Source organism: Chaetodon trifascialis, chromosome 21 (genome assembly GCF_039877785.1).
Source record: "Chaetodon trifascialis isolate fChaTrf1 chromosome 21, fChaTrf1.hap1, whole genome shotgun sequence".
NCBI lineage: Eukaryota > Metazoa > Chordata > Actinopteri > Chaetodontiformes > Chaetodontidae > Chaetodon > Chaetodon trifascialis.
This window is the reverse complement of record NC_092076.1, coordinates 18,120,957-18,133,275: the sequence shown is the minus strand read 5'-3', so window position 1 is coordinate 18,133,275 and position 12,319 is coordinate 18,120,957. Positions and strand designations below refer to the sequence as shown.

General features: G+C 43.3%; 1 protein-coding gene across 1 annotated transcript; it reads left to right on the top strand.

Annotated features, from left to right (window-relative positions):
* Positions 1–502: 502 nt before the first annotated feature.
* LOC139350238 (somatostatin receptor type 2-like) lies at positions 503–11,892 on the top strand. Its single transcript, XM_070991493.1, has 4 exons — positions 503–856; positions 3,649–4,360; positions 4,704–5,029; positions 6,748–11,892. Exons 2-4 carry the CDS (start codon positions 3,988–3,990, stop codon positions 7,177–7,179), a joined length of 1,131 nt encoding a protein of 376 aa, XP_070847594.1. The 5' UTR covers positions 503–856; positions 3,649–3,987; the 3' UTR covers positions 7,180–11,892.
* The last annotated feature ends 427 nt before the right edge of the window (positions 11,893–12,319 follow it).

The following is a 12,319-nucleotide window of genomic DNA, read 5'->3' as shown; positions in this document are numbered from 1 at the left end:
AAGCGATATGTTTGCAGCATCATCCTGTGTTGCAGCTAGAGGTTGGTATTTGCTTTTTTCCCCCCAGCATATAGTCTATAAGAATCAACTACAAGACATGTTTTGATGCATCTGGAGGGCCAATGAAAAACCCTGCTTCTCATTCCACATTGATAGAGAGCTGCAAGTTCAGGTATGTGCTATACATGGAATATTCACCTCAAATTAGGTTTATCGTGATATGTTTGAGACATATGTAGGCCTATACAATTTCCTGCGAAATAAATGCTGTAATCAATGATATAAGGCAGCACAAAATGAGCCTCATGAGCCTGTACGTGACTCAAAATCAGCGATCTGCAGGACACCGACGCACACACAGTGACGCGCATAGGTTCTCTCTCTCTCTCTCTCTCTCTCTCTCTCTCTCTCTCTCTCTCTCTCTCTCTCTCTCTCTCTTCTTCAATCTCTCGTTCTTTCCCTCTCTCTCTCCGGTGTAGTCGTGCGTCCTGCCGCTCTGTCTGACTTGTCGCGGTGATTCGGTGCCGTCTGGCTGGACGCAGCTCACCGTGAGCGCACTACGGCGTTCTTAGACGCGCTCTGTGTCAAAGTTTCGGTCAACGAACGCGGAATATTTGATGGAGGTAAAATGACCTGAGAGCTGTAGTGTAACCACCAGCTGTGGTGAAGGTGGCGAGTGGGCGGTTGAACGCCAGCGCCGTGCGTAACAGTGGGAGAGCAGGTGGATGGAGAGGCTGGCAGGATGCAGCTTTCCAGCAGGTCAGCGGCGCGTCGAAGCGGCTGGAGTCCGTAGTCTTTGCTGAAAGACACCTCACTACGATGGACTTGATATGAAGATGAAGTTTTCTGTGTAAAAGTAAGTGATTCTTTTGGGGAAGATGATTTTGTGCTGAGCCTTTAGTGGCGCTTATTAAATTTGGCTTCATCGAAAGCATTTGTGAGTGGACTTTGGCTTGTTTTTGCGCGCTGTTACGCAGTCGTTACACAGTCAGCTCTAGTTCTCAGCTCTGTTAAAACTTCCATTTTTATCAAATGTATCACATAGACCAACTGCCAAACTGTGGCTACCCAAATTAAATTGAACAATTATCAGCAGTATCGATGTCACACTTTCTCTCCATTCTAAGATCTGTTTCTGCCTCTTGGCTTCTTAAGACAGTGATGAGTGCTCCTTCATTATTTTTTCACAGCTGAAATAACTGAAACAGGTGCGAGTCCAATGGAGAAGCACATAATTACGCGAGGGCACAGGAAAGAGCTGTCTAGAAAACATGTCAGGCAGAGTGAGGGGTCTTCCTTTCAATTAAGAGGTCAAAGGTTTGAGCCTGCCGCAGCCATTTTATGTCAAAGTGTCCTTGAGAAGAGAGATAAACCAATCTGCTCACTATTGAATGAGAGTTTCCACTGAACTGTGATTGGAAAAAAAAAAAGCTCCTGTTGAGCTTGACATTTATCACATACAGCCTGCAGGATAGTGTGAGGCTGCATCAAGCCAAGCTGCCTCCCTGGCATGATCACTTTATCTGTTCACACAGGCGGTGCAGCGCTGACATAAAGCTCCTGACATCCATCCGGCAATTTAGGGTTTTCTGCAAGTCTTGAGTGGCCTGGTGGGCTTTTCCTTTGCAAGAGATTTACTAGAGCATTAACCCCCCTTTACATTTAATAATACAATTACACTGCCTTATAATTAAACTGCAAGATGTTACCAAAAAATACTGACAGTTATACAGCAATTAGACGACACCTCCTGCTAGCAAACAGCACTGGAAATCCTTTCATTAGTGGATGTATTATTGGAGCTTTTCTGCACACTTTTTCCTGTAGCTCTCTCACTACTGAGCCAGGCACACACAAGCACATATACCAATACTCAATATCAGTCTTTAAGGCTGATAAAGATTGTCTTCTTGGGATTAGGTTTTTGCACTTAAAGTAATAATCAAGATTTTCATAAAAAAAACGGCCTTATTTCTTCTATTTATGTTCAACATTTATGTTATGTTTTTCTCAGCCGTAACCATTCAGTGGAATAACAATCAGTTTATACAGTAGTTTTCATTGTTAGTGGCGATGTCCGCTATTCCTGCACTCCCTGTTACCACAGGTGTCGCCGAGTGAACCAACAGTTAAATCTTAAGAATTATCATTTCAAAATATGACTATATTTTCACCCAGTAAAGTTCCTTAAAATGGAAAGAATACAGTGTGTTTGCTATGTAGGGTTCTCTCACGAGGGTGAGAAGTTAGAAGAGCGAGTAGATCATTTTGGCCTGCACTGAATCTTAGACTCATAAGATTTAGGTTGGTTAGTAGCTCATAAAATCACTGTCGATCTTGCAGATTGCCACCGCTGCAGCTGCGCAACAAACTCATGGTTACTGTGTCCATCCACGAGAATGTACGAGCCTCCATTGTTTCAGAGGTGAATGGCCAATAGAGGATTTGCCAGACTTACCTTTGACAATGCTGAAATTGATTAACATCAGTGACAATTAGGATAATGGAATGACTGTTTTCATCTTTAAAACTCAAAAAGCTTTTTTTTTTTGTCTGACAGGCAGATTAAATACAAAGTTTAAAGACGTCCTCTGTTAATTACGGATGGGCATTTGTGGTTATTTGGTTAGTTTGGAGATGAATAAAAATGACAATGATTCTCAGCAGTCTAACCCTTGCATCATGCGCATTCACTACACAGAGATACGAGTATGTTGTTCCTTGTCATCTGTGATAACGTAATTGTACCCAACCATTTTTTTTTTTCCTCAAGACCCCTCATTAGCACAAAGTGGACTGTCCAGAGTGGACCCACGTATGTCAATCACATGTAATCCAGGTAAATTATGAAAGCAAGAACTGGACTAATGTCCCTGTTGAGCCAGCTGTTGTCGCTGTAGGGGAAGAGTGAGTGATCCCGCCACGGTGTCAGAGCTGTTTGTCCCCAAGATCAATTGAATAAACATTTGTCTTTGGCAGCACGGTGCCCTCATCGTTCTCTCGCTCAGGCGTACCTTTTTGCATGTATGTATGTATCCATGGGGGAGGCACACTCACAGACGCTCACACACACACACACACACACACACACACACACACACACACACACACACACACACACACACACACACACCTGACCTGGACAACTGGACTACTAGCACAGGGGGGTTTATGGTCTGGACTGATTTAAGAAAAGGAGAAAAGAGCAAATGACCAGATGAGATCCAGCTAAATTTTTGACATCATATACAAGTATGCATGTAGAGTGGAAGTCGTGGTATTGTGCTAATGCGAAAGAGTGCAAACCAATGTCATGGCATAAAAGTTGTGTGTGTTTGGGTTGAGTAATGTGAGGTGTAAAGGAGAAAATGTCTAAATGTCTTTTTGAAGCTGCGCTCCATGAAACATTTGGACTTTTTGGCTGGATTTGGCCATGTCCTCCATATCTCTGCCAAATGCTTGCTGTGAGGGGAATAAGTAACATTGAGAATAATCAAGGAGAGAACTAAACATGTAAAGCATTCTCTGAGGAGAAAGTAACCTTGCAACTGTTGCCATGGATCTTGATGAGCTATTATTATTTGTGAAAGTAACTATTCTTTTTCAGCTATACTTAGTGTTCTTTTACTCTATTGTTTCTCTCCATAGATCTGTCTTGTTCTTCTACAGTTTCTCTACAGCTGGGATGTGATATTTTTGGTTCCTCGTTAATGAAAATCCCCAGTCATCCCAATCCCCAGAACCCCAAACCCCAACACCTCAAAGTCTCAAATTCCCAGTACCCCAGGCTTATTGTAGAACTTTACCTTTGCCCTTATTTCCAGCCCTGTGGAGTGCAATCAGTGATTTTAAGCATGTAAAAGCCTAACCTGAAACCCAGTAATATCTACCTTCTCCAAACCCCTTTATGATTACACCCTACCTCTTACCTCTCACTATTGTTAGGCACTTAAGGCCCTTTGATACCCTAAATCCCTGTCAGCCATCATGGCCTTGGATCAGTGGCCCTTTCCCCCAAACATCTCCATCCCGGAGCCCCTGCTGTATGACAGCTACATCCAGGGGAACGAGTCCGACCTGAACATCTCCGAGACCAGGGAGCCTCACCAGGACAAGACCAGCTCGGTGGTCATTACCTTCATCTACTTCATGGTATGCGCCGTGGGGCTGTGCGGCAACACCTTGGTTATATATGTAATCCTGCGCTACGCCAAAATGAAGACGGTGACCAACATCTACATCCTGAACCTGGCGGTGGCTGATGTTCTGTGCATGATGAGCCTGCCGTTCATCGCCCTGCAGCTGGCACTGGTACACTGGCCCTTTGGAGAGGTGCTTTGCAGGGTGATCATGACTGTAGGTAGGTGTAAACAAGAAAGCTAATGGTGCACTTTAGAAAGCAGCAGCAGCAGAAGCACTTTTTGGGTTCCTAAAGAGGGAAATTATCCTGAAATCTGCCAATTGCAATTTCTGAAAATCTAGATAAACATCATATTTTTTGAAATGTTGGGACTTCAGTTGCAAATTACAGTGTTTCCAGTCTTTATGCCAAGATAAGTTATCCGCATTGTGGCTGTATCATCATCTTTAAAGTAAAAAAGGCAAATAAGCATATTATATGTTGAACTACTGCTTTAAGTACAGATCCTCATCTCACCCTTCTCTCTCCATTCCTGCGCTCTTTCTCCTCTACTCCCTCCCAGACTCTCTCAATCAGTTCACCAGCATCTTCTGTCTGATGGTGATGAGCATCGATCGATATTTGGCTGTGGTCCATCCTATTAAGTCCACAAAATGGCGGAAGCCCCGTGTAGCCAAGCTAATTAACCTGACAGTGTGGGGTGTGTCACTGTTAGTCATCCTGCCTACTATGATCTTCAGTGGCCTTGACAAGGTGCCAGTATGTGGGATCGTGTGGCCGGAGCCCCAGGATGTCTATTACAAAGCCTTCATATTCTACACCTTCTTCATTGGATTCTTCCTGCCACTTGCAGTCATATGCCTCTGCTATCTGCTCATTATAGTGAAGGTGAGCCTGCCTCTACCAACTCTTCAATCTAGTTTGACATTCAGCATCAGTCAAGTTGGACAATTTTACGAGTAGGCCCTCTGTGACATTACCCATCACAGGGGTCGGGGGCATCACTGCTTTTAAAATTTAAAAAGTTCAGCAACTTTAAAGCAAAGATGAAAAGCTCACTCATTAATCACGGTCAATGATCAATAAGTATTGTTGATCAGCAAACCTCCAACTACATTATAGCAACAGGACAGTGAACCGAACGAGGGGATCAGGGGATCTTTACCCTGAAAAGTTCATTTCACACTGTCTTCCTGCATTCTGAATTTATGGAGTTGGGTGCACAGAAGGGAAGGAAGCACTGAAAATGGGACTCTTAGGAGAGTTTGGAGGGTTGACAAGTACCTAAAAAAACAAACAAACAGCAACATTGTATGAAAAGCAAATGCAGGAGAAAGACATACTGTTCAAAGACACTGGATCCAACAGGATCATTTTGTCCAGAAAACAAACAAAGCCACTTTTATTAAACTAGAAAGAGGAGTGAGAAAGAGTTCTACACTGAATTAATTGGTTTTTCATGTATTTCTTATTGATCATGTCAAAAGTACTTCCACACATACTCACTGACAAGACTACAAAGGCAATTTGTCTTCTGAAACTGTGGTGGTGAAATGATGTATTAACGAATGGTGCTGCTTGATAAATAGCAGCCAGGATAAACGCGCGATGCACCATTGCAGCATAATGCCTTCATTAGACGATGGCCTGTCGAGCCTGTCTGGGCTCTAGCCTAAATGATTTGTTGCAACAATGCTCTCATTTGCATGAATGTTTAGATGTTCAGCTGGGGAGGTTCTAGGGTCAGTGGAGATCCAGGGCTTCAAACACACTCTTGCCTCCCTTTTGACCTCTTTTGTGGTCACTGATTTCAGCACACCACGGCACAGTTAAAGGTCTCATAAAAGAAGCCAAAGAAATATAGAATATAATATTTAGGACATCAGGATTTTGTATTTGACCATGAGCCAGCTACCCTGGAACTTAGTTTCATGTGCCTTCAATAAATTTGTTATGTGAGTAAAAGCAGTTGCTAGGGAATCATCTACAATAAGGACTTCAAACATGGGGGGGGGGGGGGGGGGGAGTGTGGCAGATGGGTTTAAACCATCAGGTGAATTCATATTTTCAACATTCATTGTGAATTTCATGAATACCTGAGTGACTGAATTGTTTTGATTCCCACTGATAGCATTTGGCTTTGGATGGCCCTGGAACAGCTCACTAGCTTTTAATGATTGGTTACAACTCAAGCTCTTAATGTGCGATTAAGAAAGACCTTTTTTTTTTCTGAAACTCAAAAGAATTGTTTGACATTTTGGGAAATATGCTTAATGGCTTTCTTGCCACCACTCCTCTATCCCTAGATTTGAAGCTGCTGGGTAGCTTAGCATCAGCATCTCTAAAGCTCACTAACTAACATTATATCTTGTTTGTTAAAGTCACTGTGCCCAGTCTTTATGCTGAGCTAAGATAACCGGCTCCAAGTTGTAGCTTCATATGATTAGACTGTGGTGGAAGAGAATTCGTGCAGACTGCATTACGTGTGCCTCAGTGTATTCCAGAATGTCAAACCATTACTGTAAGATGTTTCCATGCCTCACTGTGAACATTGTGCTTTTGCATGTGGGAGATTTTTAGCCACTGACAGTCCGTTCCTTTACCAGGTTAAGTCATCTGGCATAAGAGTGGGTTCCACCAAGCGCAAGCGCTCTGAGCGTAAGGTGACACGGATGGTGTCCATCGTGGTGGCTGTGTTCGTCCTCTGTTGGCTGCCTTTCTACATTTTCAATGTCACCTCCGTCACCGGCTCCATCAACCCCACCTCTGCTGTGAAGAGCACCTTTGACTTCGTTGTGGTGCTCGGCTACGCCAACAGCTGCGCCAACCCCATCTTGTACGCCTTCCTGTCGGACAACTTCAAGAAGAGCTTTCAGAATGTTCTGTGCCTGAAAAAGGTGGCAGGCCTGGACGAGATCGAGCGCAGTGACAGCAGGGCAGACAGGAGCAGGATGGCTAACGATGCTGCAATCATCAATGCCAACTTGGAGACTCACAATGCTGCCCTGTTGAATGGTGAGCTGCAGACCAGCATCTGAGGGTAAAGGAGCAGCAGTCATATCTGAGCAGTGGTGCTTTGGGCTTGCAGACTAATAGGCCGCCAGCACACTGCTCATGACCCCTTTTCAAAGATGCGGGGGCAGGAGGATGATGTATGCTGCTGCTCGTGGACACTGACACATGAACAAAGTCCAAGTGAAAAATAAACAATTTCCTAAGGGTTTTCAGAGGTCAGGGAAAGTACACTGACCAGCTCAAAACTCATGATATTTGGGTTAATGAGACAACTTGAGATGGTTCACCCTGAGGCGGAGCAAAAGTGCATTTTAACCGAAGTGATTTTCAACACTGTAGAGACAAAAAACATGGAGAAGTGAACACTTGCCAGCTTGAGGTTTGTGCTGGGCTGTCAGAAGTCCTACAAACCAAAATTGAAACAAGACTCAGGATTGGAAAGTGGATTGCTGTGGACCCAAAATTATCAGGGCTTGTTCACTCACAGTACAGAGATCAGAGGGGATTGAGCACCACCCATGCCCCCCTTGATGGAGTTTTTTTTTTCTTTTTTTAAGGGTCAGCACTGATTTCTCTGAATGTGGAAATCATGTTCAAGACACGTGTCAGTGGAAAACAGCCTGCACTGTGACTCTATAGAGAGAAAAGTCAGAGACCACAACCCTGAATAGTGTCATGATCATGTTTTATTCACACCAGCTTAGTCTGGTCTTACATAATCAACAGGGCAACAAAATGGCAATGGCCTCCTCACATGACAGCTTATTTTCTGGCAAATGATGGATGCTCTTTCCCTCTCTGGCTGGCTCCTCAGCAAGAGGAGCTGCATTGATCCATGAACTCTGAATTTAACATCCTGGTTTACTGATTAAGTGGAAGGATGGGAAAACACCTCGGTGGCTGCTCTGACCTCTCCCTTTAAAACAGCTTGACTTTGTACATACAAAATCTTTTCCTGTCAACCTCTGGAGGAAAGTTCCGCCCATGGACGACTCCGTGGACTAACCAAAAGAACTGGGTGAATTTCAAAGGCAATCCCTAGATTCTGTATTGTTGTGATGCATCAAGGACAGCTCTGAAACTCTGTATGTGAAACCCATTGTATGTACTTATGTAGTTGCTCCCTGTGCCAGCTGTGCCATTGTAAAGTGCAGTGTTTTGACAATGTGAGATTTCCTCCTGAGTTCATGTTCATATTTGGTTCAGCCAGCATTTGCTTGCCTAAATTTCACAGAAGGCAGGAAGATGTGTCATGTTGTCAAAGAGGGAGGGAGAGAGGGGGGTGCAAAGATACAGAGAGTAGGAGATATAATGAGCTGAAGCTTGTGTTTGTATTTTATATAAGAGTACAACACATTGAGACAAAGCTTAAGAGATTGTAGTCAGCTGAATAGATGCAGGGCTTAGCAATGCAATCATACCCTACTACATGGAAATTAAGCATAAAGATGTACTCCAGGAATTCTGCTCTGCACTTACACAAAGTTGGGGGACTCACAACAGACAGGCGGTGAAAAATGAAGCAGCAGCAGCCAAGATATCAGCAATTTCAGTCCCTGGTAGCCTGTGGGCTAAACTTCAACAACAACGGATCCTTCATTTTCCAAACAACTGATGACATCTTTCCTCCGAGCCACCTGGTCTGTTAAATGCCCTCAATTGCAGTCTCTACGTCTAAGCTTAAGATGGCACCATCAGGGGATATTTTATCTTTTGAGCCCTCCCTCCAAGGCCACAGATGATATCATTCAACTGATTTCACAGGTTGACAACCAAACTAAACTCGACGTGTAAAATCACTGGCCCTTTAAAGGGCATAAAGAGCAACTGAACACCCCAACCGAACTTGAAGTCACCCTTTACTTACTCAAAAATTCATTTAAATTGCCAACATCATTGTAAACTTCACATTGTGCTGCACATCACAGCTTTTTCACACACACACACACACACACACACACACACACACACACACACACACACACACACACACACACACACACACACACACACACACACACACATATATATACTATGAATGTGTCCTTGTGGCAGCAGCAGGCAGCTATAGTTAAGTGTACATACAACTCCAGTGTATTCTTGAGACACACAAGAATTTCCACATGCAACATCGATTAATGAAATCATCAATCAGTCTCTCAGTGGAACATCATGGAGGTTTTTTTTCTTTTAGCCATGCCACGGGATGAACTGTAATGACGTCGGTGATCCCTTAGCTCTCCACCATCATCAGTTGAAATTTTGGATTTATCCAATACTTGTTTTTTTTACCATTACCTTTTTTTTCTTTTTCTTTTTGCAATGAGCCTGAGCTGTACTTAGTGGATAGTACGAATGAAGAAATGTTAGCGTGCTAACAAACTAAACAAAGATGGTGCACATGGTAAACATTATACCTAATTATGGCCATGGTAGCATTGTCATTGTGAGCATGTTAGTATGCTGATGTTAGCATTGAGTCAGAGAACCGCCAGTAGCTATTTTTCATTAATATGATTTGGAAACTAACCTAAATTTACCCCACTGAACATCACTGTCATATTTTAGAAATTAGCTTGCTGGTAAATTAGATAGCGAAAAGAATACCAGTTTGCTGAGTTTACTGGGGTGATTCTAATAAGCTACAACTTGTAGTCAAGAAATCTCTAAAGGAGCTACAACAAAAGACCTTGTCACAGTAACCTGCATTGGGAAACCTTATCACTCCATCAGCGCTGACTGAGTGAGCCCACATCCATGGCAGACATCTATTTCCAGGCTGTTTGTGCACAGTTACTCTTCCAGTGCCCCTCGATGATGGACCCACACCTGGTTGTTGGGACATTTGTCAAAGAACTGCAAAACCTCTATAGTAATAAGGTCAGCCGCCATATGCTGCAGTGTCAGGCTCACTTTGTCTCGGTGCATCAGTCAAGTCAGAAGCCATCAATCAGTGCAATCACAAGAGATGAGGAGCCAGACAGGGCTTGTCCTGGGAGGTTACTGCAGGAAATAATTAAGTGTAGCCCACACACATGCCGGCACACACACACACACTCACCTGCCACACAGATAGCAGTCTCCCAGTTGGTCGTGGACCACACAGTCATAATTTGTCACGGCATTCTATCTGTGCTGTCACTGATGGGAGTTGTGAAGTAGGTAACCAGTTCTGCATGATCCTGGCCCAGTGTATGTGTGAGTGTACTGTATGTGTGTAATAATGTGACACAGCACAAGACCAAAGGCTTTACGTGAGCGATACCACCAACCAGAGTTATCAGTGTTTGGAGTGTAATTTGATTATCATATGAGAAAACCTGTGAACCATCCTGAAACATGCAATATCTTCTTGTATATCTTTATTTTTCTGCTTTCTGTGCCAGAAGTGTCTGGTTGTGTCGCAGCGAGGAACTGCTTTCACAGTCTCAGCCATTATTTAGGTATTAGCGCCTTCAAGCCTGAAGTGCAACAACTGTTCTCTCATCACCCACAACTATTTCCTTTTGCTCCCTCTCTGTCATACTGTCTATTCCCTCTTTCTCTGTCTCTCTTGCTTACTTTCGGGTGCATAGCTGAGAAGAATATGAGCTGACACGCACTTTACACCCACCCAAACTCAACTGAACTGAAACCCACTGAACCATACTGAAGGGAACACACTATGCCTGTCACTGCCGCTGGCTATTTGGACATACTTAATGGACTTAATGTACTAAATGGATCATTCTGATGTTTAATAGATGTTGATAAGATGGTTTGTGCCAAAACCAGTGTAAATGTAGCTCTCAAAGGACAGCTGAGGCAATGAGACGGTGCCCAGTGTACAACCTTTGCCATCTTGTGAAATCAAGACCTAAATATCTCTCTGAAATGAGGTCATGTTCTGAAAACGTTGTGCTCATTTGGGTTGACGTGGGGCTCGGCTAGCCCCTGCCACTGTATAGTGTACAGATGAGAGGCAGAAGCGGAGGAGTGGGAAACCTCTGCTCGCTCTGTTTCTTTTTTCCGCAACACAAGTTGATTTGCGAAGGGCTAGAACGTGCACTCCTGAGGATGCACCGTTCAATATTAACTGTGTATTTGTGGTATCCTCTGCTTGTTCTTGCATGGGCACTGTCCGCGTCACCTCACGAGTTAAAACCAGTTTACAGGGTGCCACCTCCTTTTGCAAGACACCCTCAGAAAAAAGAGATCGGCTTGAGTTGGGGTTCAACTTTGTAGCCTTTATGATCAGCAGCAAACACAAGTCATTCTTCTGGTTGAAGAAATAAAGTTAGATGTGGGTTTTCAACACTACGCATTTCAGATTAGGATTCTGACCAAGCTGGTTGGACCATACATGCGTGTTACTGACAGTGTACAGCCATGGATATGTACTTTTCTGTGCAGTTACTTTTATCTATGTGCCTTGAACTGAATATAAAATTGTGTGATGACGTCAGTGTACAGCAAAATGACATTGTAATCTGTTTCTCCAAAAGCCAAACAACCAAAGGCCTTTGTACTGTACAGACATGTTGGTAACCAATACATGACAGAGACCTGTTGTATATCATTTTTAGTACAATTTCCCCTGCTTACATAGCTTATGTTTGTGTGATATCATGTCAGAAGCAGATGTTTATTTGTGACTATTGTTGCATAGAATATGAAGTGATCATTGATTGTAATAGAGAAGCAAATGTCCTTGTCTCTGCAATTTAAATGCAGGCCAGATTCTGCTCTTAAAGTCAAACCTGTGTATTTCTTTGTCATTGGATGTGCATAATGTAGCCTGTGTGGCTAAATGCCCTGTTTATGATGACTGCTGTGTATCTTAGAAGGTTCCTGAAATTGTAACTTGAGGGGCCATTCCACTGTTTTTTTTCTCCAGGAATACAATACTTGGAGGAATTTGAGGTTTTTCCTTGATCCCTGAACACATCATACAGATTACATTTTGTTGTGTACACATGGTACCCTGTGTGGCACTCAGTGAGGTCCAGGATCTTTCAAGAGGCTGTGAAGGAACTCCCAAATGCAGAAGAATTCAGGTTCATCATTTCCTCTGTCACAACATGGCTCAAGTTTTGACAAAAAAGGGAGTCCACACATGAGCTTATTTAATATTAACCAATAGAAAAATTAAACTAAGATATATCAAACAACCTAGATGAAGGG

What these genes read in the sequence shown, in the direction of transcription:
- LOC139350238 (XM_070991493.1), top strand. Translation starts at nt 3,988, where the DNA reads ATGGCCTTGGATCAGTGGCCCTTTCCCCCAAACATCTCCATCCCGGAG. An exon ending in CAGGGTGATCATGACTGTAG is followed by an intron (nt 4,361 to 4,703) that starts GTAGGTGTAAAC and finishes ACTCCCTCCCAG; the next exon opens with ACTCTCTCAATCAGTTCACC. An exon ending in ATCTGCTCATTATAGTGAAG is followed by an intron (nt 5,030 to 6,747) that starts GTGAGCCTGCCT and finishes TTCCTTTACCAG; the next exon opens with GTTAAGTCATCTGGCATAAG.